General features: G+C 42.8%; 1 protein-coding gene across 1 annotated transcript; it reads right to left on the bottom strand.

The window, feature by feature from the left end:
- Window positions 1–1,238: 1,238 nt before the first annotated feature.
- Window positions 1,239–24,605, bottom strand: rassf8b (Ras association domain family member 8b; the record flags this gene model as incomplete). The annotated part of the gene is made up of 8 exons (XM_080754526.1): window positions 1,239–1,354; window positions 3,268–3,397; window positions 8,002–8,124; window positions 9,368–9,442; window positions 10,675–10,881; window positions 12,855–13,084; window positions 13,654–14,022; window positions 24,503–24,605. 8 exons carry the CDS (start codon window positions 24,603–24,605, stop codon window positions 1,239–1,241), a joined length of 1,353 nt encoding a protein of 450 aa, XP_080610652.1.
- Between the last annotated feature and the right edge of the window lie 818 nt (window positions 24,606–25,423).

Below are 25,423 nucleotides of genomic sequence, written 5' to 3' on the forward strand. Positions count from 1 at the left end.
CCCTGTCACCTTAGGGTCACAGGGCAGTCAGTCAGTCAGTCTCCCTTAAAGGACAACTTTGTTTTTTTACAACAAGGGTTCATATTTTAGATTGTAATTAGAGAAAAGAAAAGATGTGTTATTTCTTTCTTTCTATCGTTTTAGCCACTTTAGTGAGTTTGATTTCAGTGGGTGGGGGCATGCGTACAAGTGGCTAAATATGTATTTTTAGACACAATCCCTTCATGGCTAGGTGTGACTTAACTCATACCCTGCCAAAAAAGACGTTTTCTATAATAAAAACGTCTTTTTAACTATGGACCTCCCTGCCAGACGTCTTCTGGACGTCTTTTTAAAAAAAATATGAAAAAAAAAAGTTGGACCTCCAACAGTGTACTAGGCATGATCGCGATCGCGAAATTGCATGTTTAACCCCCATACCAACCCCATCTTTCAAACATGGCAGCCATGTTTGTTTACATTTGAAGAAAACATAAGGGCTGCCTTCTCCTGAATGCCTGAACGGATTTCCAAGCAGATTTTATTGTTTGAAAGCTGTGAAAAGCATGCACATGCATAGTGCATGATCTGTGCACGGATGTGTGCACCAGCGTGCACACTATTTTTTTAACCCTTTGTTGGCGAACCGGCAATATAAGAGGTCCCACTTTAAATATGGCACCGACTGAGTTAAGGGGGCTAGTAGTGTTGCTAAAGAATTTGTCGGCTCATTGTGTCTAAAAAGACATATTTAGCCACTTGTACGCATGCCCCCACCCTCTGAAATCAAAATACTAAAAACAATAGAAAGCAGTAAATGAAAATATTTTAACACTCATCTTTTCTTTTCTCTAATTACAAAAATATGAACCCTTGTTGTAAAAAAGAAAAGTTAACAAAGTTGTCCTTTAACTCTGGCAGTGTACAAATGGAACCTAATGGACCCGTCAGGGTCCATTAGGTTCCATTTGTACACTGTCAGAGTTACAGACTTGTATGGGTCAATTTAGACCTCCCTAATCCACTTTGAGGACCACTGCCTTAACCCCTGAGCAAGGCTCATGGGTTGTCGGTTCTGCGACAACCGACAACCCCCAGTGTTTCATTCCTACATGATAACAACATGATACCATAGAATCCCAGTCAGCCCCGGGACCCTAGGTGGTCCACACACTCCATAGTACTCGTTTGGCATCTCTGACCATGGGGGTCAGACAGATTCCTGGTCTGATATGGGGGAGGGGGGAGGGTGGGGGGGGTCAGACGTAGATGCCCTCCGGGTTGAGGCTGGAGGAGGCGGGGTTCTGCAGAGTTCGAAGGTCGCTGGGTAAGAGGCGGGAGGAGCCGAGTCGTTTCAAGGAGCCGGAGTCGATTTCTGGAAGAAAAGAGCGAAGGGGGAAACGATTGGTAAATCGATATAGTTAATGATGAATGTCATTCAGTTTAGCAATTGAAGTCATATTTTGATTTGATTTATTTGTGGGTTTTTTTATTTGTAGATGTAGATATAGCATAGTACTCTATCACAGCTTTGCAGTGGAGTATATAACTCAAATATTTGCTTCTGGGGGGTCCCTGGAAGAAATATTTTGAGATGGTGGTCCGTGGCCAAATACATATCATTTTGGGGGTCTTTGACATGACAAAGTTTGAGAACCACTGATATATACAAATGTCTTCTAAATCTTAACAGTTTTTTGAAAAAAAAAACATATGTTGATATACGTAAGTGGTTCTCAAACTTTGTCATGTCAAGGACCACCAAAAGTATCGTATTTGGCCAAGGACCCCCATCTCAGAATATGTTGTTCCAGGGACCCCCCCCCCCCCCCCAGAAGCAAAGATTTGAGTTAAAAATGTGCAGAATAGATAACACGCGCCCAAACCTGTGATAGATTCCCTCCTTGCATATTAAATGATTGCCTGGAGCAAACATGTTCCGAGTTTGTCCACAAGATGGCACTGCATCCACATTTATCTCTGTCAACGCTTGTGAATGAAGATTCAGGCAATGACATTACACACAAAAGTGTCACTAATTTGCAACATCACAGACAGTATATGGCATCTTTCAGTATGAAAATAAACATGTTCATACAAGCTAAACCAAAGGCCATCTGTCTGTCTTTATGTTGAAGACATACAGCACTCATACCCCACCCTGCATACTCCCACAGTCCATAAAGAACATGCTCTCAGTGAGCTTGCCCTTTAAGAAGGGTTAGGCATTAGTGAGTTGCTCCTTTGCCCATTGCTTCTGTGCGTGCGTGCGTGCGTGCGTGCGTGCGTGCATGTGTGCAGGGGCGTCACACTGGGGGGGAAAGTGGGACTGAGTTACTAGGGCCCAGGGTGGAGGGGCCCTAGTAACTTTAGCTATTGAAAAATAGCAGATATCTATAAGCTCACTGTGAGCTTGTAGATCTGCTATCTTTGAAAAGTCATAAAAATGTGTGCAAATCTTTGAATATAATATGTATTTTTTAAGCAAACATTTGTAACTCAAATTCACTTCTGGGGGGGTCCCTGGAACTAAATATTTTGAGATGGGGGTCCGTGGCCAAATACATTATCATCTTGGGGGTCCTTGACATCACTGACATGGAAACATAGGTTTCTTGCACACATTTTCACAATTTTTCAAAAATAGCAGATCTACAAGCCTGTAGATCTGCTATTTTTCAATAGTTGACATTCATGGGGGGTCCAACAGACACTCATGCTTGGTACACTAGTAGCCAAAAGAATTGTTTTAACTGAATGGAAATCCTCTACTATATCTTGTTTCAACAGATGGCTTACAGAATTTTTTGTCAATAATTCATTTGGAGAGGCTTCGATGCTTTAAACAGGACAGTCATGCTGCATTCGAGTTCATCTGGGGTCCTATTATGGCGCATCTGGACGTCTAGTGTATAACGGCTATTAGTAGGTGTCCAAGTTTTCCTAGAGGTTGCTAACTTTTGTTTGGTGGATTACCCGTGTTTTGTACTTTTGTACTTTTTATATGATAGGTGAATTACCCATGTTTGACTTATGCATGATAGTCTGGTGTGTTTGTCTTGTCATGTCTTGTTGATGTAGTGTCTGTGTCAAAAAATCATAATAAAAAATAATATAAAAAAAAAGAAGAAAAAAAATCCTTGTGCCCAGGGCCCAGAATTTGGTGTGACGCCCCTGTGTGTGTGTGTGTGTGTGTGTGTGTGTGTGTGTGTGTGTGTGTGTGTGTGTGTGTGTGTGTGTGTGTGTGTGTGTGTGTGTGTGTGTGTGTGTGTGTGTGTGTACGTTTACCATTGTTGTTGTCCTCCAGGCTGGGCAGGGCAGGCAGCACAGTGACCTTGGTTCCAGTCTGCTGGATGAACTGCTGCAGGTTGACCTGTCGGAGCTCCTTAGTGAGCTGCTCCAGCTCCTGCTCCTTCTCCTGAGGAGACAAGCACACAGCATAGATCTTTACTAGGGATGGGACGGTATGAACATGTCATATCACGATGATTGTGACAAAAGAAATCACGATTTACGATATTATCGCGATAATCTAAGTCCATTATCCCCTGTGGAACATTTGCCCAAAAATAGCAGATCTACAAGCTCACAACGTGTCGCAAGACTTGCAACGTTGTGAGCTTGTATTTTTTTGGGCAGACATTTGGTAGAGAGATTTGGTAAGAAGTATAAAGTACAATATATAAGTATTACCAATTATAGAGGGTTTAAGTGGTACTGGATATGCAGCTGGGCCAATAAAAGCTGAATTGATCTAAGTGCATGACGGAGGATGATATCACGATGTGTTTTTTATCACGAGTAAACGATAATATCGCTTATCGTCTCATCCTTAATCTTTACTCCACACAGTCACACACTGGATCTTTACTCCACCACGATTATTAGAAAACTTGAGTTACTAGTTTTACTTTGCAGATATAAGTGATTATATCATGAAACATACATCAATCCACTTTAGCCCGATTTTTTACCAAGGCTATTCGAAAATAGCCGATCTATGAGCTTGTAGATCTGCCATTTTCAAACATTTTTGCACTTTTACTTTTGATACTTTTAAGTATGGTTTGATGCCAATACTTTCATACATTTAATCAAGCACATTTTTGAATTCCAGAATTTTCCTTGTAAGGCTGTGGTCACATCAAACTACCTACGAGAGTGGATTCCCCATTCCGCCAATGCATTTCAATGGAATGGGTTTCCTGCCAGTAAAGGATTTCTACAAAAAAACTAAAACGCTCCATTCTTATTGAAATACATTGGTGGAATTGGGAATCAGTGTTGATTTCGTTGACGAAAACAAAATAAAAAATAAATAAAAACTAAGCTGTGATGACTAAAACTAAGACTAAATGTATTGGCAATTTCGTCAACAAAATAAAAACTAGACTTAGTATGAAACTTTAAGTAGGGACTAGTGGAGAAGATAGTCATTTTATGTTTGGTTGCTCTCAGGTGTTGAGCTGCGACGCGTTGTTAGCTTGTAGATCGGCTATTTTCAGCACGCAACCAAGTGTAAAACCAGTCATTACAATGCCATCAAGGCCTGCCAAAAAACATTTCAGTTGACTAAATCAACTGTAGATAAAAATCAACTGTAGATTTAGTCGCCTAAAATCTTATGATATTTAGTTGACTAAAATTAGACTAAAACTAAAACTTTTCAAGTGACTAAATTATGACTAAAACTAAATGACATTTTATTCAAAAGACTATGACTAAATCAAAAGTTGCTGTCAAAAACAACACTGTTGGGAATCCACTCTCATAGGTACAGTAGTTTGGTGTGAATGTGCCCTGCCCCTGACAGAGTTTTCCTATACTGCAGTATTGATACTTTTACTTGAGTGAAAAATGTGAGTACTTTTTCCACCACAGTTCTTTTAGTTGAGGAGACTGAAGTGAAGTGAGCTAGTTGTTGAGGTTGGTTGGTTGGTTATGCAACTGCAGACCAGGGGATTGTTGTCCTCCTGCAGGCCTCTCTGTAATCAGCTGAAGAATGCAGTGAAAGCCTCCCTTCACGCTGCACACGCCCAGCCAGCCAGTACACAGTACAACACCCAGGCCACTGGAGCCAGCCAGTACACAACACCGCATGGGCCGACGGGATTAAATCATTCAGACCGGGATGTAACGCATCTGAGTCATGTTAGATTTTAACCACTTTAACCATTATTTTATACTTTAAAGGGGAAGACCACCCATTTTCAATATTGAACTGTGTCATTAATATACCTTAGAGGAGTTGTGTGGAAATAGAAAAAAAAGTTCCTCCCCTTCTGTGTTGCCTAGAACTGGCAGGATTGATTTTGGGGTTTGTATTGTAAAGTACAACTTGATGACGTCACGCATTGTACTTTACAATACAAACCCCAAAATCAATCCTCCAGTTCTAGGCAACACAGAAGGGGGGTAACTTTTTTTCTATTTCCACACAACTCCTCTAAGGTATATTATTGACATATTTCAATATTGAAAATGGGTGGTCTTCCCCTTTAACTATTAAAAAAAATAGCAGTGATTTCAGATTTTTGAAAAATCGTGTTTACAAATCTTTGAATATATATTTTTCTGAGAAAACTTTTGCAACTGAAATCTCTGCCTCTGAGGCTCCGTGGAACAACATATTTTGAGAGATTGGGGGTCCCCCCAGAAGCAGAGATTTGAGTTACAAAAGTTTGCTTTGAGAAATATCCTGTATATTCAGAGATTTGCCCAAAAAGTCATGATTTTTCAAAAATAGCAGATCTACAAGGTCATAGCGCGGCACTCGGTGCCGCGCTATGACCTTGTAGATCTGCTATTTTTGAATAGCCAAAGTGTAGAAAAGTAAGGGTTAAAGCGGTTAAGTGAATCCCAGCCTTAATGGATTAAGTCTCTCTCCTCCACACAGAATCTCTCTGACCCCATTCCATTCCATTCCATTCCATTCCATTCCGTGGCGTCATTCCACGGGAGAACACTCTCCAAAAACACTGCGCTTTTCCAAATACCGCTAGAAAAGTTTGGTTTAAGTAAAGATAACGCAAGAGCAGGCTGTAAACTGCACCGCTCTTAAACTCATACATTATGGGCAGCTGGCAGCCCGGAGGCCACATGCGGCCCCCGCCTTTCACTTAATGTGTCCCGCAGGTTAATAATGGTATACCAATAATAAAGGGTATGCGTGTGACATCATCATCATAGCCGGACGTTATGCGGGAACGCCTACTGAGTGGCCAAAAGTCCGATCTGATTTCATTAAACGACGTTAAACAACGTTAAACTCACTTTGCTGCTCACTTTGCCATTCGATTTCCCACTCACTTTATGCATGCGCATAAACAAGTGCTAGACTTTTTATTTTATTTCATGGCCAATGTATTTGTATTCAAGTTAATAAAGTTTACATAGGAACAAATTATAAATGCAGGCAATTCAGGATTCCAATAAAAAAAAAAAAACACACCCAATGTGAAGTGAGCAGTGGTCGTGCTTGCATAACGTCTTCAATTGGTAATTGATGATGTAATACAGGCTACACACACACGCACATTGCTATGGCAAAACGCTGAGGAAAACACATTGCTATGGCAAAACACTGAGGAAAAGTGGCTACAGACACACGCACAGCCACTCTTAGCAAAAATTGCAGATCTAAAAGCTCAAAACACATCACACTGCAACGTGTTTTGAGCTTGTAGATCGGCTATTTTTGCCGTGTTTCACTGTATGTGCATTGTGGCTCTCTGGAGTGAGTGTGAAAATACAGTGGCCCTCTCCATCATCAAAGTCGTGTTTTGAGCTTGTAGATCGGCTATTTTTGCCATGTTTCACTGTATGTGCATTGTGGCTCTCTGGAGTGAGTGTGAAAATACAGTGGCCCTCTCCATCATCAAAGTTGCCCAACCCTGCTAAACTAAAGCCAAATAAAACAATAATGGCTCAGACATGCAGTGTCCTGCTGCACTGGCACTGGTCTAAATCAGTGGTTCTCAACCTGTGGATCATTTGGGGTCCCAAAATTCTCACACACCAGTAAACAAGCCAACATGACGATTACGTGTATAGAGGGTATCTGCACATTACTAAAGTGACAATTTAAGGACTTTTTAATACCTCTAAAATGACAAATTAAACATTGGCCAAATTGTAAAATATTAGGGGCAGAAATTGTGAAAATAGCCGATCTACATGCTCACAACGGTGGGCATGTAGATCTGCTATTTCCACAATAGAAACGTATTATACAAAACGTAATGCCTCAACTCTTACAACTCCAAGTGCTTGTCAAGGTAGGGGTCCCCAGTCAAATATGATTATCCTGGGGGTCACAGCCTGAAAAAAGGTTGAGAACCACTGGTCTAAAGGCGATAAAACAGACCTGCAGTCTCCTGTCTGCATAGACGGGTTTCTTGTTTACAAACATTGAGACTAAATGCACAGCTGACTGTATCATGTAATCAATTCCGTCCAATCCCCAACCTGTTGTTTTGGGGAGCGCTGGTTTCATTGGCTAATTTTGGTACCGGACCCTGCGCACGCATCTAGTTTTATCAGTGTAACGTGGACCAGAAACCCGTCTATTGGCCCAGGTCTAAAGGCAGGGTATATAACAGGAAGGTACAGACCTGCAGTTTAAAGGCAGGGTATATAACATGAAGGTGCAGACCTGCAGTTTAAAGGCAGGGTATATAACATGAAGGTACAGACCTGCAGTTTAAAGGCAGGGTATATAACATGAAGGTACAGACCTGCAGTCTAAAGGCAGGGTATATAACAGGAAGGTACAGACCTGCAGTCTAAAGCCAGGGTATATAACATGAAGGTACAGACCTGCAGTCTAAAGCCAGGGTATATAACATGAAGGTACAGACCTGCAGTCTAAAGCCAGGGTATATAACATGAAGGTACAGACCTGCAGTCTAAAGCCAGGGTATATAACAGGAAGGTACAGACCTGCAGTCTAAAGCCAGGGTATATAACAGGAAGGTACAGACCTGCAGTCTAAAGGCAGGGTATATAACAGAAGGTACAAACCTGCAGTCTCCTGCTGCACGTGCCCAGAGAGCGCTCCAGCACTCTGCAGCTGTTCTCCAGCCTGGCGGTGTGCTGGCCCTGGACCTCCAGCTCTGACCGAACCTTCCCTAGCTTCACTCGCAGCTGAAACACAGCCAATCAGAGGCCACGTTAGGTTAGCTTGGACTGAAACACAGCCAATCAGAGGCCACGTTAGGTTAGCTTGGACTGAAACACAGCAGATCAGAGGCCACGTTAGGTTAGCTTGGACCTGGACGGACTTCCAAATCTACAAGGTCAGCAGCAGTAGCGTGAAAGTCCAGAGGCTCTTAATGAATCCTTGAACAGTAAATTACACTTCTTTCAGGGTTATATATACGGCAGGTCGTATACATTCCTTTTTTTTTTTTTTACTCAATGTTTATTTTGTTTTATATTTTTCACAATAACATGGAACAAAGTAACACAGCAACAATAGAAAGGTTGTATACTGTACATTCTTGAAAAAAGACGAGATATCCAAGCACTCAAAAAAGTTAAAAGCCAACATGTTTTCGACCACAAGGTTTTCATCAGTTGGCTTCTAACTCTTTTGTAATGCAATAAAGGACCTTGCTTTTCAAGTTTTATCCCACTGATCATAGAAGCACCTATACGGTTTGAACTTTGCTTATACCTCCTTTGAGCACCTAGTTTGCCTTTGTTTTCGCTTTGCAGGTATACATTATTGTTCTGGTTTTATTTACTCATACATTTTATTTGTATAAATCTAGGGGGGATATTCTGCTTTTTGGTCTTCAGGCAAAGACTGATAAAATCCCACATTGAAAGACCAAGTCTTATCTAATGGAAACCTATCGCTATCCACTCATCAGTTTCCACACTATGGCTTGTGTTCAACAGACCATGGAAAGAGATGGTCTTTCCAGTTAATGCTGTCTCTGGCCTAACGTTTTCGTCCATATTCACTGTCCTTCTACTAACAACATCAATGGTTCTCAAAGTGAGATCCGGGGATGCCCAGGGGTCCTTGTGGGGGTTCCAGGGGGTTCCCAACAATATTACTTAATATAGCATTAACATTTTCAACAACTTTAACCCTATTCTATGGTATAGCTATTCAAAAGTAGCCGATCTACAAGCTCACAACATCCAACACAGCAGAACATAATGTCATTGTCAATTTCTGCCTGATTTGGCCAATATTTAATTTGTCATTTTAGTCCTTAAATTGTCACTTTAGAAATGTGCAGACACCCTCTATACACTTAAACTTTGTTGGTTTGTTTACTGTTGAGTGAGAAAACAGTGCTGCACATTAAGTTAATCATCTGGGGACCCCCAAAAATAATTTGGGGACCCCTTGGGTCAAGCTGAAGGACTGTACCTCCTCCTCATTGGCCTGCTGGTTAAGCTCCGCCTCCTGCAGCAGCCGTTCCTGCTCCAGCCCCGCCTCCATGGTCTACGGAACAGAACAAGAAACACAGTAAGATCAGGGGTCTTCAACAGGGTGTCCGGGACCCCTAGGGGGTCCTCAGAGTTACTGCTGTACAGGCAGGCCGCCGAAACATCTGTTTGACAATATGCATGCATAAAGGTCTGACACACACACACACACACACACACACACACACACACACACACACACACACACACACACACACACACACACCTACCATCAATAGTCTCACCTGATTGTTTTTGAAATGTACTGAATTGAATACGTTTTTTGGATTACTATTTCTATGCATTTGATGTATTGATTGTATGACCTTGCTTATTGTAAATCGCTCTGGATTAAGAGTGTCTGCTAAATGCCTAAATTGTAAATTGTACCTGTATCCTGAACAGGTATTCCACCAGGTCAGACAGAAAGGTACAATCAAAGGGTCTCACCTGTATCCTGGACAGGTACAATCAAAAGGTCTCATCTGTATCCTGGACAGGTACAATCAAAAGGTCTCACCTGTATCCTGGTCAGGTACTCCAGCAGGTTATGTACAATCAAAAGGTCTCACCTGTATCTTGGTCAGGTATTCCACCCGGTTATGTACAATCAAAAGGTCTCACCTGTATCCTGGCCAGGTATTCCAGCATGTTATGTACACTCAAATGGTCTCACCTGTATCCTGGCCAGGTACTCCAGCAGGTTATGTACAATGGCAGGGTCTCACCTGTATCCTGGCCAGGTACTCCAGCAGGTTATGATAGATACCTTTATTATCCCAGGGTGGAAACTCAGTTGCCCAGTGGTAGCACAGCAGTATACAGTTATTTACAAAGTTACAGAGAAAAAAGGTAGGAAGAAACTAGAACAGTACTGTAACAGTAAAGAGAAGGTGCATCAAAAGAGGGGGGGCGAATAATATATAAATATATATTATATTATATATTATTATATATATTATGTACAATGGCAGGGTCTCACCTGTATCCTGGCCAGGTATTATGTACAATAGCAGGGTCTCACCTGTATCCTGGCCAGGTACTCCAGCAGGTTATGTACAATCAAAAGGTCTCACCTGTATCCTGGCCAGGTACTCCAGCAGCTAAGACAGACAGGTACAATGGCAGGGTCTCACCTGTATCCTGGCCAGGTACTCCAGCAGCTAAGACAGACAGGTACAATGGCAGGGTCTCACCTGTATCCTGGCCAGGTACTCCAGCAGGACATGTACAATGGCAGGGTCTCACCTGTATCCTGGCCAGGTACTCCAGCAGGCGAGAGTCGCAGTCCCTCACGCGGCCCTGCAGCTCCTCCAGCTGCTCCCGCAGCTGCCTCTCGCTCTCCTGCTCGATGTGGAGCTCGTTCTGCCAGAACTCCTCCTCCTCCGCCTCCGCCTCGTTCCTCCTCACCTGCTGCTCCATCAGCAGCAGCTCCTCCTCCAGGCTCACCTCGCCCTGCAGGAGGAAGAGATGAACTGATTCAGAACGGGTACACATTATAGTGTATTATTATGTTATGCTTTAACTATTGAAAAATAGCAGATATACAAGCTCACAGCGTGGCACAGAGTGCCGCACTGCAAGCTTGTAGATCTGCTATTTTTGAAAAATCATGAAAATTTGAATTTTGATTCTATAAGTGTCTTTTGAATTCTTCTAAGGTTTTTTGAAAAACCTGTATTTCTATTACAGCAGTCTGGCTATAGCCACTGTCAAAGAAAAGGTCTTTTCATGTGAAGGACCCCCAAAATGATATTTATTTGGCCACGGATCCCCATTCAACATATTTAGTTCCAGGGACCACCCAGAAGCAAAATTTTAGTTACAAACGTTCGCTTTGAAAATACATATATTCAAAGATTTGCACACATTTTTTAAGACTTTTTCAAAAATAGCAGATCTACAAGCTCACAGTGCGGCACTCAGTGCCGCGCTGTGAGCTTGTATATCTGCTATTTTTTCACTGGTTAAAGCATTCAATGATTAATTTAGACGTTTAAACGTTTTCAGGCCAAGGACCCCTTAGCTGAGAGAGAGATGAAGCAGGGACCCGCAGATTCCATAGTTCATCGTTTGACAGCACAATCATCAGTGTATTTTGGATTCATGTCAATTTGTGTTTTCAGATATTTAACTACTTGAGCCGTCATTACCTAATAAACTTGACCTTTCACTCTGTACTTAGTCTGCTCTTTTTCCCCTCTACACCAAACCTCTTTGCTGAAAATAGCCGATCTACAAGCTCACAAAGCCTTGCGCTGCGATATCTGCTATTTTAGTTCTCAGAATATGGACACTGGGTTCAAGTTGTTTATATAAAAAGGATTGGACGATTTGGAGGACCCCCTGTAGTAACTTTAAGGACCCCCTAGGGGTCCCGGACCCCCTGTTGAAGACCCCTGGATTACAGCCCTAGTGCGTGCGTGTATCCAAGTATCCACCTAGTCACGTTTCTTATACATGTGTGTAAACATACTACTGACCATTCTACACAGAGCATGTGATCTGGTAGGGATGGGACAATATGAACATTTCATATCACGATTATTGTGACAAAAATAAATCATGATATACGATATTATCGCGATAATCAAAATCCATTATCCTGGGGCGGAACATTGGCCAAAAAATAGCAGATCTACAAGCGAGCTTGTAGATCTGCTATTTTTTGGCAAAGACAGTTGATAGAGAGTGAAAAAAAGACAGTATCAAGTACGTATATTATAAGTACCTTTATAGAGGGTTTAAGTGGTACCGGATATGAAGCTCGGTAAATAAAAGGTGAATTGATCCCAGTGCATGACGGAGGACGATATCACGATAAATTAAATCTCCACGATACGATTATCGTGAGTTGTTTTTTTATCACGATAAGCGATAATATCGCTTATCGTCCCATCCCTACTATCTGGTGGGTGTGTCCCAGGGTTGTTTTTGACAGCAATTTTTGATTTAGTTTTAGTCATAGTCTTTTGAATAAAATGTCTTCTAGTTTTAGTCATAACTTAGTCACCTGAAAAGTTTTAGTTTTAGTCCAATTTTAGTCGACTAAATCTACAGTTGATTTAGTCAACTGAAATATATTTTGGCAGGCCTTGATGGCATCGTAATGACTGATTTTACATTGGTTGCGTGCTGAAAATAGCCGATCTACAAGCTCACAGTGAGCTTGTAGATCGGCTATTTTCAGCACGCAACACCCGAGAGCAACCAAACTTCTCCACTAGTCCCTCCCTAACGTTTTAGTCTAGTTTTTGTTTTGTTGACGCAATTGTCAATATATTTGGTCTTAGTTTTAGTCATCACAGCTTAGTTTTTATTTTGTTTTTATTTAGTTTTCGTCAGTGAAAAAAAAAACGCAGTCGACAAAACATTTTCGTCACAGTTTTAGTCGACGAAATCAACACTGTTGTGTCCACACAACTGACCTCATCGGGTGTGAGCGTGACCTCGTCCCAGTCCCTGAGCTCGGCCTCACAGAGCATCAGACGGCTCTCCAGAGCCTGCAGCTTGTCTTTCTGCAGCTGGACCAGGCGTCCCAGCTCCCTGGAGGGGCTCCCCGGGGCCGACATGGTCCCGCTGCCATACAGACCGCAGCCCGTCCCTGCGGCGGTCACTCTGGTCAGGTTCAGGTTGACCGCTCGCTGCTGCTGCTTGGCTGGGAGTGGGTGGAAAAAAGTACTCAAATGTTTTACTCTGGTAACAGTAGTACTAATACTATTGTTGTGAGTAAAAGTCCGTAATTCAAAATTGACTTGAGTAAAAGAACAAAAGTATTGGTATCAACATTTTTGAGCTTGTAGATGGGCTATTTTCAGCCAAAACCTCTTAACTCAATTTTTTAGGGTTTTTGTTGGCCCCCTTTGGCACCCTTTACATCTGAGTGTTGGTTAAAATAATATTGAACCAATGGAGAGTAGTAAAAAGTGCTTGGGACAAAACCTCATAACTCCACTCTTTCTGCCAAACCAGTTAACTCCACCCGATTGGCCCTCTCTTTTTTTCATAAATGTGTGCTATTGAACACCCTTTACGTCTGTGTGTTGGTTAAAATAATATTGTACCAATGAAAAGTAGTAAAAAGCCCTTCGGTCAACTCCACTTGAGCTAATTTTCCCGAAAACTAAAATACGATAAAAACAAAATGGAATCGTATTCAAAAGACTATGACTAAAACTAATTCAAAAATTGTTTACAACCTGTGTAACCTTCGCCATCCATCCATACCTTCGCTATCCCGGCTCTTGCCGAATATGTCCCGCAGTCCCTTGGCGCCGCCGCTGAACGTCAGCGACTTGCGCTTGGGCTCCCGCCGCTTGAGCGAGCGATCGCTGACGGTGGCGGCCGAGGGGCGGAGCTTGGCCAGCGGCGGCAGGCTCTGGCGGTAGAAGCCGCGCTCGGGGCCGCGGCTCGGGGCCTGCGTGCCGTCGGAGCCGGGCCGCTCGCTGAGCGAGGGCCCCGTGCGCTGCAGCACCAGCTGCACGTCGCTGGCGTACTGGCCCCACTTGTTGAGCGACACCACCGGGTTCTCCTGCGGCGACAGGTGGCGCTCCGTGCCGCGCCACTGCTCGATCAGCGTGTAGCGGCCCGTGCGCCCTGCGGGGATGAAAAGGCAAGAGGAAAAAGGAGTGGGTAGATTTATCAAGTGTTTGACAAAATTGCTACTAGCAGGGGTGGAGGATATTGAAAAAATATATATAGAATAAATTCCTTAAAGGAGTAGTTCACCCCCAAAATGACTTTTTTTCTATTGATTACTCATGCCACATTCCTCAGACAAAAATTTGATTCGAGTAAATTTACCCCCATTGATTCCAGATGGGGACCCGTTTTGAAACGGGTCCCCATCCGGAACGAATGGGGGTAAATTTATTGTTATCACATTTTTGTCTTAGGAATGCGACAAAAACTAAAAATATTATTGAACTCTAGTCTCCATGGCGTGACTAATCAATAGAAAAAAAGTCATTTTGGGGGTGAACTACTCCTTTAACAAAACATTTCTTTACCAATGTGTTTGTATGCCATGACTTTTCCATGTCATCACACACCCTTTTTTTGTGGGGCCGTTTTACCCCAAAGAGTGTTTTTTTTTTTTTTTTTTGCAAAACAAATGCTTGCAATGGATTCAGAATCATGAAAAAAAAACTACTTTGACCCCTCACATGATACTTAAACAGATTTTTTTTTCCTTCTTTTTTTACCCCTTTTTTCTGTATACTAGTAAAGTTAATGGTTCCCCAACTTTCAGCAGCTGTCACAGATTCTACCCAGGGAAACTGAATTTCAAACTTTGTGAGATGTGTTACTAGACAGTAGACACCTTTACAAACACATTGGTGAAGAAATGTATTGGTAAGGAATTTATTCCCAGATTTGACATTTATTCCTAGATAACAATATACTGAGTGCAAATGAGTTATCGTGGGTTAAGCAAAAACATGGCACTTACTATGATAAGATGCATGGAGATTTCAAAAACATACCCACCATATATTAAACATACTTGTCATTATCATTTATTTAGTTACAGCTACCTCAACAGGCCCATTAACCTATTTAGTACGGGTACACATTATTGTGTATCATTATTTTATGCTTTAACTATTGAAAAATAGCAGATATACAAACTCACTGCGAGCTCGTAGATCTGCTATTTTTGAAAAATCATGAAAATTTGAATTTTGACCCGATTCTATAAGTCTTTTGAATCCTTCTAAGATTTTTTTAAAAACCTATGTTTCTATGTCAGCAATCTGGCTCGCCATCGTCAAAGAAAAGGTCATTTTCACTTAACTGGAGCTCAGTTAGTCTGTTCTTGAGAGACTACTATGTCAGTGGTGCTCAAACCTTTTCATGTCAAGGACCCCCAAAATGATATGTATTTGGCCACGGACCTAGCCTAGTTCCAGACCCTGAATCGCTAGCCACACCCCTTTAAATTTTTTGTTTTGAGTGAAACGAAATGTCAATTCAGGCTGAGTGTCAGGCTACCACGGACCCCCATCTCAAAATATTTAGTTCTAGGGACCCCCCAGAAGCAAAATTTGAGTTACAAACGTTCGCTTTGAAAATACATATATTCAAAGATTTGCACACATTTTCACGACGTTTTCAAAAATAGCAGATCTACAAGCTCGCAGCGCGGCACTCGGTGCCGCGCTGTGAGCTTGTATATCTGCTATTTTTCACTGGTTAAAGCGTTCAATAATTCTAGGCCTAAATGGGTAATAATGTTGTGTTTGTTCTGGTTTGCTGGAGCTGAGCTCCATTTACAACTCTCTGCCACGCTGCATCTGCATGCAGAGTCACAGCACACTGTACCAATAATGACACGTCTTCAATGGAAAGAACTTTACAGGCACAACAAAAACACAAAGCAACCGGGGTGAGAGAAAGTTCAATGCTTCACTCTGTGTGTGTGTGTGTGTGTGTGTGTGTGTGTGTGTGTGTGTGTGTGTGTGTGTGTGTGTGCGTGCGTGTGCGCGTGCGTGCGTGCGTGCGTGCGTGCGTGCGTGCGTGTGCGCGCTATGCCCACCCAGACACATTTTGTGAAACAAGGTATGAGCTATTAGCTATCGTTCTTAGCATACTGTGTGTGTGTGTGTGTGTGTGTGTGTGTGTGTGTGTGTGTGTGTGTGTGTGTGTGTGTGTGTGCGTGTGAGTGCGTGTGTGTGCATTCATGCATCCGTGTGCGTGCGTGCGCGCCATGCGCACGTGCATGCTATGACCACCCAGCCACATCTTGCACACAAAGATACTGTATATTAGCTATTAGCTATTGTTCTTAGCGTACTGTGTGTGTATGTGTGTTTGCGTGCGTGCGTGTGTGCGTGCGTGTGTGCGCGCGAGCGAGCGTGCGTGCTATGCCCACCCAGCCACATCTTGCACACGAAGATACTGTATACAAGCTATTAGCCATCGTTCTTGGCGTACTAGATGTGTGTGTGCGTGCGTGCACGTACATACAGTACCTAAAGCTGTTTTCTGTGTACGTGTGTGTCTGTACACATGTAGATAAGAGCTAAACACCCCCCCCCCCCCCCCCCCTCTCCCCCCACACCTCCCTTTCCGCCGGCCCTTAAGACCCCTCATAAAAGGAGAACATTCATCACTCCAGCTGTGGGCTGGGGGGGGGGGAGGGAGCCTTTCACGTACAAAGCAGCCTGAATGAGCCACAAAGGCCTGGACTCCCAACACAAAAGATGCTGAATGCCATAAGTTCTATTCCCAGCACCGCAGAGAAAGATACACATGCTTTTTAACCCATTTAGGCTATTAGAATGACGGAACGCATTAGCTATGCGCTGCGAGCTTGTAGATCTGCTATTTTTGAAAAATCTTGAAATATCTTTTTAAAAGCGAACATTTGTAAGTCAAATATTTGCTTCTGGGTGGTCCCTGGAATAACATATTTTGAGATGGGGGGGGGGGGGTCCGCGGCCAAATGCATGTAATGTTGGGGGCCCTTGACATGAAAAGGTTTGAGAACCACTGATTTAGAAAAAGGATTAAGAAGATACTTATAGAATGGGGTCAAAAATCTTCAAAGACTTGCACACATTTTGCAAACATCGCAGACCTACAAGCTCGCAGCGCGGCACCGAGAGCAGCGCTGCGAGCTTGTATATCTGCTATTTTTTTAATAGCATAAAATAATGTTTAAAGTGGTTCAAATCTTAAGTGACACAGATTTGCGTTCTCGGTCAACATGGCTTAACTCTCAAAGGAACCTCTGTGGTCCTACCTCAGGAACAAAGGCTCAGCGGGTCACACAGAGAGACCCCTCTGTCACTGGTGCAAAGGGACGTCGGAGGAGGAGCAGCGTGCACGTTAGACCCAGATTTATGTCACTTACAGTGTCGCCATGAAGAGGAAGTCTTTTTTACTGAATGGTTTAAAGAATAATGCCTTTTCACATAAATATGTGATTTCATGAACACTGGTTGTTTGTTTTTCTTCGGTAGTTTGGTCGTTTTTCCCTTTCTTTCCCCAAACAATGTATTCATTTCAGCCGACAAGAGTGAAGGCTGATCCAAGTCTCAGCCAACACAGGGAATAAACATCATAAGATCCCACATGTCCAGAGAGAGCTAGTGTACCAAGCAAACAACTGCAACTGCGCTCACCAAGCTTTACTGATTCATCTTAACCAGGGCCTAGGGCTGTCACGATTATGCCATTTTACACAACGATTAATTGTCACCAAATGATTGCGATTAACGATTTAATTGTGTTTTTGTCGTTGACAATTATGTTTCTGTTTGGCTTGTAGGCTTTGAAGTTGCTCATGGCAGATATGACACATAACCTAAAAATATACAAAGAAATTACTGACATATTTGACAACTTTATACAAGGTTTCTGCATGACAGTGACGATATAGTAATTTTAGAATAAATATTGGGCGTTTTTTCTGAAAACTTTAGAAGGTGTTTTTTAGAATCCATTCCTCCTAAATGGCTTAATTTGCAGCTTTCAAAGTCAAATGCCTAAAAGTCCTCTGTAAGGCGCAGGGAAAACCTATGAGCGTCACGGAGAAAGTTATACAAAAATGTACACCAGATTTACACAATCATAAAATCCCACATTAAAACAGAGCAAAAGGGGATCAGCTCCCATGAGTGACAGTGTCAATTTTCTTCACTAATTTCCTTGCGATCGCTCACTGAACCTGTCTGTAGGGCTGTCACAATTATTACATAATCGTCTAATCGTGATTATTTGACATTATCGCGATTATTTTGTCATAATCGTCATAATCGTGAATGTTGAAAAATGTCAGAAAGTGGAAATAGCAGATCTACAAGCTCACAACGCGTCGCATCGCGACGCGTTGTGAGCTTGTAGATCGGCTATTTCCACTATCAAAGTAATTTTTTTAAGTAGTAAGTTGTCAAATATGTCAGTAATTTCTTTGTATATTTAGGTTATGTGTCGTATCTACCATGTACAACTTCAAAGCCTAAAAGCCAAACAGAAATTAATGTAATCATCAACGACAAAAACACAATTAAATCGTTAATCGCCAATTATTTGAGTGACAATTAATCGTCATGTAAAATGTCATATCGTGACAGCCCTACCTGTCTGTCACACTGAACCTGTCTGTCACACTTGAACCTGTCTGTCACACTTGAACCTGTCTGTCACACTGAACCTGTCTGTCACACTGAACCTGTCTGTCACACTGAACCTGTCTGTCACACTGAACCTGTCTGTCACACTTGAACCTGTCTGTCACACTGAACCTGTCTGTCACACTGAACCTGTCTGTCACACTGAACCTGTCTGTCACACTGAACCTGTCTGTCACACTGAACCTGTCTGTCACACTGAACCTGTCTGTCACACTGAACCTGTCTGTCACACTGAACCTGTCTGTCACACTTGAACCTGTCTGTCACACTTGAACCTGTCTGTCACACTGAACCTGTCTGTCACACTGAACCTGTCTGTCACACTGAACCTGTCTGTCACACTGAACCTGTCTGTCACACTTGAACCTGTCTGTCACACTGAACCTGTCTGTCACACTGAACCTGTCTGTCACACTGAACCTGTCTGTCACACTGAACCTGTCTGTCACACTGAACCTGTCTGTCACACTGAACCTGTCTGTCACACTCACAGCAGCACGGTCTGCTAAGTAAGACTCGTCTCATTTTTACACAGCCCATTTATGATGCTCAGAATCTCGCCTCGTGCCCACTAGCCCGTCAAGACCTGGAACGTTTTAACCACTTATTAACCATTATTTTATGCTTTAACTATTAAAAAATAGCAGATCTACAAGCTCGCAAGCTTGTAGATCTTTTTTGAAAAACTGTGATTTTTGACTATATTTATATATTTTTTGAAAAACCGTGATTTTTGACTATAATTTTTTGACAAACATTTGAAATTCAAATATTTGCTTCTGGGGGGTCCCTGATACATAATGTTTTGAAATGGGGGTCCGTGGCCAAATACATATAATTCTAGGGGTCCTTGACATGAAAAGGTTTGAGCACCACTGACATAGAAAGTTTTTTTTTAAAACCTTAGAAGGATTTAGAAGACATAGAATCGGGTAAAGATATTCAAAGATTTGCACAACATTTTCACGATCATTCAAAAATAGCAGATCTACAAGCTCACAGTGAGCTTGTATATCTGCTTTTTTTCAATAGTTAAAGCATAAAACAACGGTTAAATCGGTTCAAGTCTAACTAACGCGACGCGGATGCGGTTCCGGGTCTAAGCGGGCTAGTCACTTCTCGTTTTACTGCAATCTATCATCTCCCAGCCTCCCCGGCAGACCGTCTGCCAATACACGCCGACTGCCAACAGCCCCAAGGTCCCAGCAGAGGTGTCTTTTATAGGACAAAATACCGTCTGCACCAGGAGCCCTTGACGGATGCTCTCACCCAGGGGCCAAATCGAGTGAATTTAGTGTCACTGTGGTCCGCGGTTTAACGAAACATGCCGATATTCTCCTTATCCGGAGACGTGGCGGAGACAGGATGCCAGAACATTTTGGAACCTAAACGCAGATAGACGACCTCGAGCGGAGGGTTTCCCAGAGGCGGAAAGAAACCCGCCCAGATTTGTGTTCTTGTATTTGTTTTACTGAGAATAATAAGGTTAGAAATAATCGTTAGGATTACGCATATCTTTCTGAGGTTAAGATTAGGAATAGGGTTAGGTTTTGGCACCGTTTTACTGAGGTTAAGGTTAGGAATAAGGTTAGGTTTAACCGTTTAGGCATCGTTTACAGAGGTATAAAAGGATATTAAGGAACTGGCAGCCAGGGGCGTCAATTGGGTATGGCAGGGGTATGCAGCTGCCATACCCTGGGTCCAGGGGTGAACATAAAAGTTACTTTTAAATATAAATCCATGAAAGTCTCTTTGTCTATCTGTTATGTAAATGCAAATTTTAACAAAGTGGTCACTTTAACAAGGCATTATAATTATATGCTCCACACTTTTATTCTCCCCATTTGACAAAATGGTATATTCCCAGGTTCCGCAGGACAGCTGCACAGGTGCAATGCATTATTGTTAATTGTGTCACGTTTACTAACATGCCAAGTTTAGCTGCACTTGAACAACCGTTCCAGGCTGCCATATCCAGCCCAAGAAACCGCAGAAATAGGGGGGAAAAAAATTACTTCTTAAAATAAATGTATCATGCCTGTTGCTATAAGCCAGGTATGGCAACATGACTGGTGTCTTGCATGCGCGCGAAGGCGCACGTGCAAGACACGAGTCAGGCAACACCAGTCATGTTGCCATACCTTAGCTTAATTAAGTAATTAAGCCCAAACTCAGGGAAAACTCTGGGTTGCCACCAGTCTGTCCGTCACGTCACACTTTTCCCCAACTCATATCTCCGCCACCGTTGCCCTAATCCAAGAGAGCCGTCAACATGAATCTGTCCCATATAGCGCCACCATCAGGCCCATTTTTTCAAACACATTTTTGGACACTGCTCCTACAGATTTTGCCCTAAAATCACACAAATCGGTACACAGTATGTCTACACTCATGTCATCAACATGGATCTGTCCTATATAGCGCCACCATCAGGCCGATTTTTTTCAAAAACATTTTTGGACACTGCTCCTACATATTTTGCCCTATAATCACGCAAATCGGTACACAGTATGTCTACACTCATGTCATCAACATGGATCTGTCCCATATAGCGCCACCATCTGGCCGATTTTTTCGAACACATTTTTGGACACTGCTCCTACACATTTTGCCCTAAAATCACGATGCACGCTTATCTCCCGATTAGGGAGTCTTACTGGTCATTTGCTTCGTTCTATTGTTTTATCGCGTTTACCGTGCTAAAATGTGGGGCATGCGTACGCATGGGGGCATGCGTACAAGAGGCTAAATATGTATTTTTACACACAATAAGCCAGCAGTTTTTTTATTGCTATTTACAGTAACACTTCTAGCCCCCATAAGTCACATCCAACCATGAAAGGTTGCGTTGTATCTTGGGAATGGGCTTATTCTGTGTAAAATGACATATTTAGCCACTTGTACGCATGCCCCCAAACACTGAAATAAGAATCTCTAAAACAATAGAAAGAAGTAAATGAAATCAATTTAACACTCATCTTTTATATTCTTTAAATAAAATCTAAAATATGAACCCTTGTTGTAAAAAACTAAAGTTGTCCTTTAAACATGACACACGTGCATATCTCCATGTATGGGCCATTCTGTTTGTCAGTTATCTCCATATATGGAGATCCATGCTCATACATACAGTACATGTATAGACCGGCTATTTTCAGCTTGCAACCAAGTTTAAAACCAGCCTTTACCATCGCCATCAAGGCCCGCCAAAATACAGTTTTGTCGCCAAAATCAACTGTAGATGTAGTCGACTAAAATATTATGATATTAGCCAACTAAAGCTAGACTAAAACTAAAACTCCTCAGGTGACTAAAATACGACTAAAACTAAATGGAATTTCATTCAAAAGACTATGACTAAAACTAAATGCTGTCAAAATCAACACAACCTATAAACACAACCAGATAGCACTTAATGGAGAGAGAAAGCACACACTTTGCCCAGTGTCTATTGCCAGAAACCTGACAGAAACTGCAATGTCTCTGAGAAAAATAACATCAATGCACGTCAGAGGCTGATGTAAAGAAACAGCAGAAATCTGCGGCAAAAAATTAAATCACTATTCCAGCAGTGTATTCAGTGAATGGGTCAAAAGTTCAAACTCCAGAGCGGAGTCGCTGCTGCAAGTATATAAACAATTCAATTTTGCTGTTTCTTCGGGCTCGGGGCAACCCTGGCCGCGCTGAGAAGAATTCAATAAATACAAAATATGTGTGTTGTGTGCTGCTGCAATGCCCTGTGCCAACAGGCGCGTCACAAGGGGGGGAAAAGTGGGACTGAGTTACTAGGGCCCAAGGTGGAGGGGCCTTAATTATTTTATACTTTAGCTCAGGGGTCTTCAACAGGGGGTCCCCAGAGTTACTACAGGGGGTCCTCCAGATCTTTGAGTAATAGAAACGTTTTCTTTTTTCTTTTTTCTCCTTTTTTACATTAACAACATGAACCCTAGCGTCCATATTCTGAGAACTTTAGCCAAAAATAGCAGATCTACAAGCTCACAACGCCTCGTGCTGCGAGGCGTTGTGAGCTTGTAGATCGGCTATTTTCGGCAAAGAGCTTTGGAGGGGGAAAAGAGCAGACTAAGTACAGCGAAAAGACACGTTTATTACGTTTATTACGTTTATTAAGTATATCCAAAATAATACTTAGGATCGTGCTGTCAAACAATGAAACTATATGGAATCAATGAACAGGTTGTGGGGGTCCCTGCTTCATCTCTCTCTCAACTAAGGGGTCCTTGGCCTGAAAACGTTGAAGACCCCTACCTTAGCTATTGAAAAATAGCAGATATACAACCTCACAGCGCGGCACCGAGTGCCGCACTGTGAGCTTGTGTATCTGCTATTTTTGAAAAGTCGTGAAAAATGTGTGCAAATCTTTGAATATATGTATTTTTTAAGCAAACATTTGTAACTAAACTTTTGCTTCTGGGCCCTGGAACTAAATATTTTGAGATGCCAAATACATATCATTTTGGGGGTCCTTGACATGAAAAAGGTTTGAGCACCACTGACACAGAAACCTTAGAAGGATATGAAATATTGAAAGACTTGCACAAAATGTTCACGATTTTTTCAAAAATAGCAGATCTACAAGCTCGCAGCGCGGCACTCGGTGCCGCGCTGTGAGCTTGTATATCTGCTATTTTTCAATAGTTAAAGCACAAAATAATTGAAGTGAATCCTTGTACCCAGGGCCCAGAATTTGGTGCGACGCCCCTGTGTGCCAGTAGTGCACGTCACTCTGCCCTGTGTGCCAGTATAGTGCACGTCACCGGTTGGCACAAAGGAGACGTCAGGAGAACAGGAGGAGGCCTTGTTAGCAGAGACTTGAAGGAGAACTTCGGCCTAAAAGGTTATTTTACCTTTAGTTCACGTTATTCTGTCCCAAAAAAATAGTAGTCCAGATGTTGTAGTATCAACTAATTTACTGACATATCCTGAGTTTTCCCCAGTTATTCCTGTTCCAGGCCACGACCAAGTTTCCCCGTCTTGCTCATTTGTTTTGCACAAAAAACATTCCTTTCTGAAAAATGTCCCCCACAAACTGAAAAGCGATGACTTATCACTAAACCATAGTTTTATGGGGTCCGCTTTTAGCCCAAAGAATGTTCTTCGTGCAAAACAAATGCTTGCATGGGATTCAGAATCCGGAAAAAAACCCTAGTTTGACCACTCACATGCTTTTATTTTTTTTATTTTACTGTATAGTAGTCTATGAGACCCCAAATTTGATTGGCTCCCACAAGTTTCCCGATGTCCCTAGAGCCAGGGACAATGTTCCATATGGCATGTTCTAACTGTGTGCCAAATTTCATGCTTTTAACTCATACGGAGCCGATCCCGAGAATACTCGTGAAAAATACTCGAGTATCATGGTGCCGATCCCGAGTATACTCGCGAAAAGTAATATATTACTGTGGAAGGTCCCGAGACGATCTCCCTCGCCGATTCATCATCATCACGGATCCACGAGCACAAAATAGTAATCCCATAACATTGAGGCAGACGGGGAATCTCATCTTTAATGTCCATTATCTCCAAACAACACTTTCAAAGCGAGGATGGCAGTAGATGCTCGCTTATATAACACATGTTGAAAAGCACCGATCGGCCATTACACAACACCATGTGGACGATGACCGCTTTCGTTTTTTCAAAATAAGACAACGGTCGTGGATGCAGCCTGCGGGAGGCACGCTGGACATTTTAATCCGTTAATTTCAGGAGCACGAAATGAGTTAAGTGCATGATTCCATCAAAATACTGCCCGAAACGCCCGGACTAACACTTCGACACCAACTCTGGGGGAGCCCGGGATCGAACCGGGAACCTTCCGTTTCCCAAGCGGCCACATTTTGTAGAATCAGCTTCACGTCTTAAAGGTTTGTTAATAATGGATTAGTTGCAGTGCTAATGAAGGCCCAGTAACTTACCGATGGCCTGGGCCAGCGCGATGACCACTTCCTGGCATGTGGTGAACTCGGTGACCCCACAGACGATGCGCTGGACGCCGTCCACCCACACTTTCAGCTCCATGGCCTTCACCCAGGGGCCCTCATTCCTCCACACCACACAGGGGCGCTACACCCACTCTCCTGGACATCCTAGAAAAGAAGAAATCACAGGTACAGGTCAGCCTTAAGTCCCCAGAACCACGGAAGAGCGTTGAAGCTTGGGTGGTCAAACCTACAGTATAGCAGTTGAAACGTCACTGCGCATGCGTATGCTAATGCTACTGCGAAGCCTGTTACCCCTGGGCGGAACAGAGCTATGTGAGTGAGTGTGAAAACAGCAAAAGGACACCTTCCACCAGGGCAAGTACACCAAGCGCCGCGAGGAAGCATAAACGGGAGCGTGTCGATATTGTGACATAACATTTGTTCGACCGATGTTCCATTTGTTCGACGCTGGTGAATACTAACCTGATGAATGTTAACCACTATGCCTAAACGTAACCCAAACCCTAACGTCAGTAAAACTATGCCTAAACCTAACCCTAAAACCTAACCCTAACCCTTAGTTGAAATAATGAAATGCAGAAATAGCGAAGTTTCCCCAGCATAAACGGTGAGCAATGCTGCCCGGTAACACGTTCCTCATGCTACTTCTGGTTCTGAAACGCACCATACTGCACACGTAGAGTACAGCAATTGATGATTGATAATGATCATAATGATTGATATAATGGCCCATCTGGCAGGGGAGCGGCGACATCATTCCCCCCCCCGAGGCAACGTGCCAGCGGAGCTCAGGGAGAAATGATGGCTATTCTACAAGCCTCTCTGGAGAGGACTGTCTGTCTTCAAGGGCGTCACAAGGAGGGGGGGGGGGGGGGGGGGGGGAGTGGGACTGGG

Source organism: Nannobrachium achirus (assembly GCF_963921795.1).
Source record: "Nannobrachium achirus genome assembly, chromosome: 23".
In the NCBI taxonomy this organism is placed as follows: Eukaryota; Metazoa; Chordata; class Actinopteri; order Myctophiformes; family Myctophidae; genus Nannobrachium; species Nannobrachium achirus.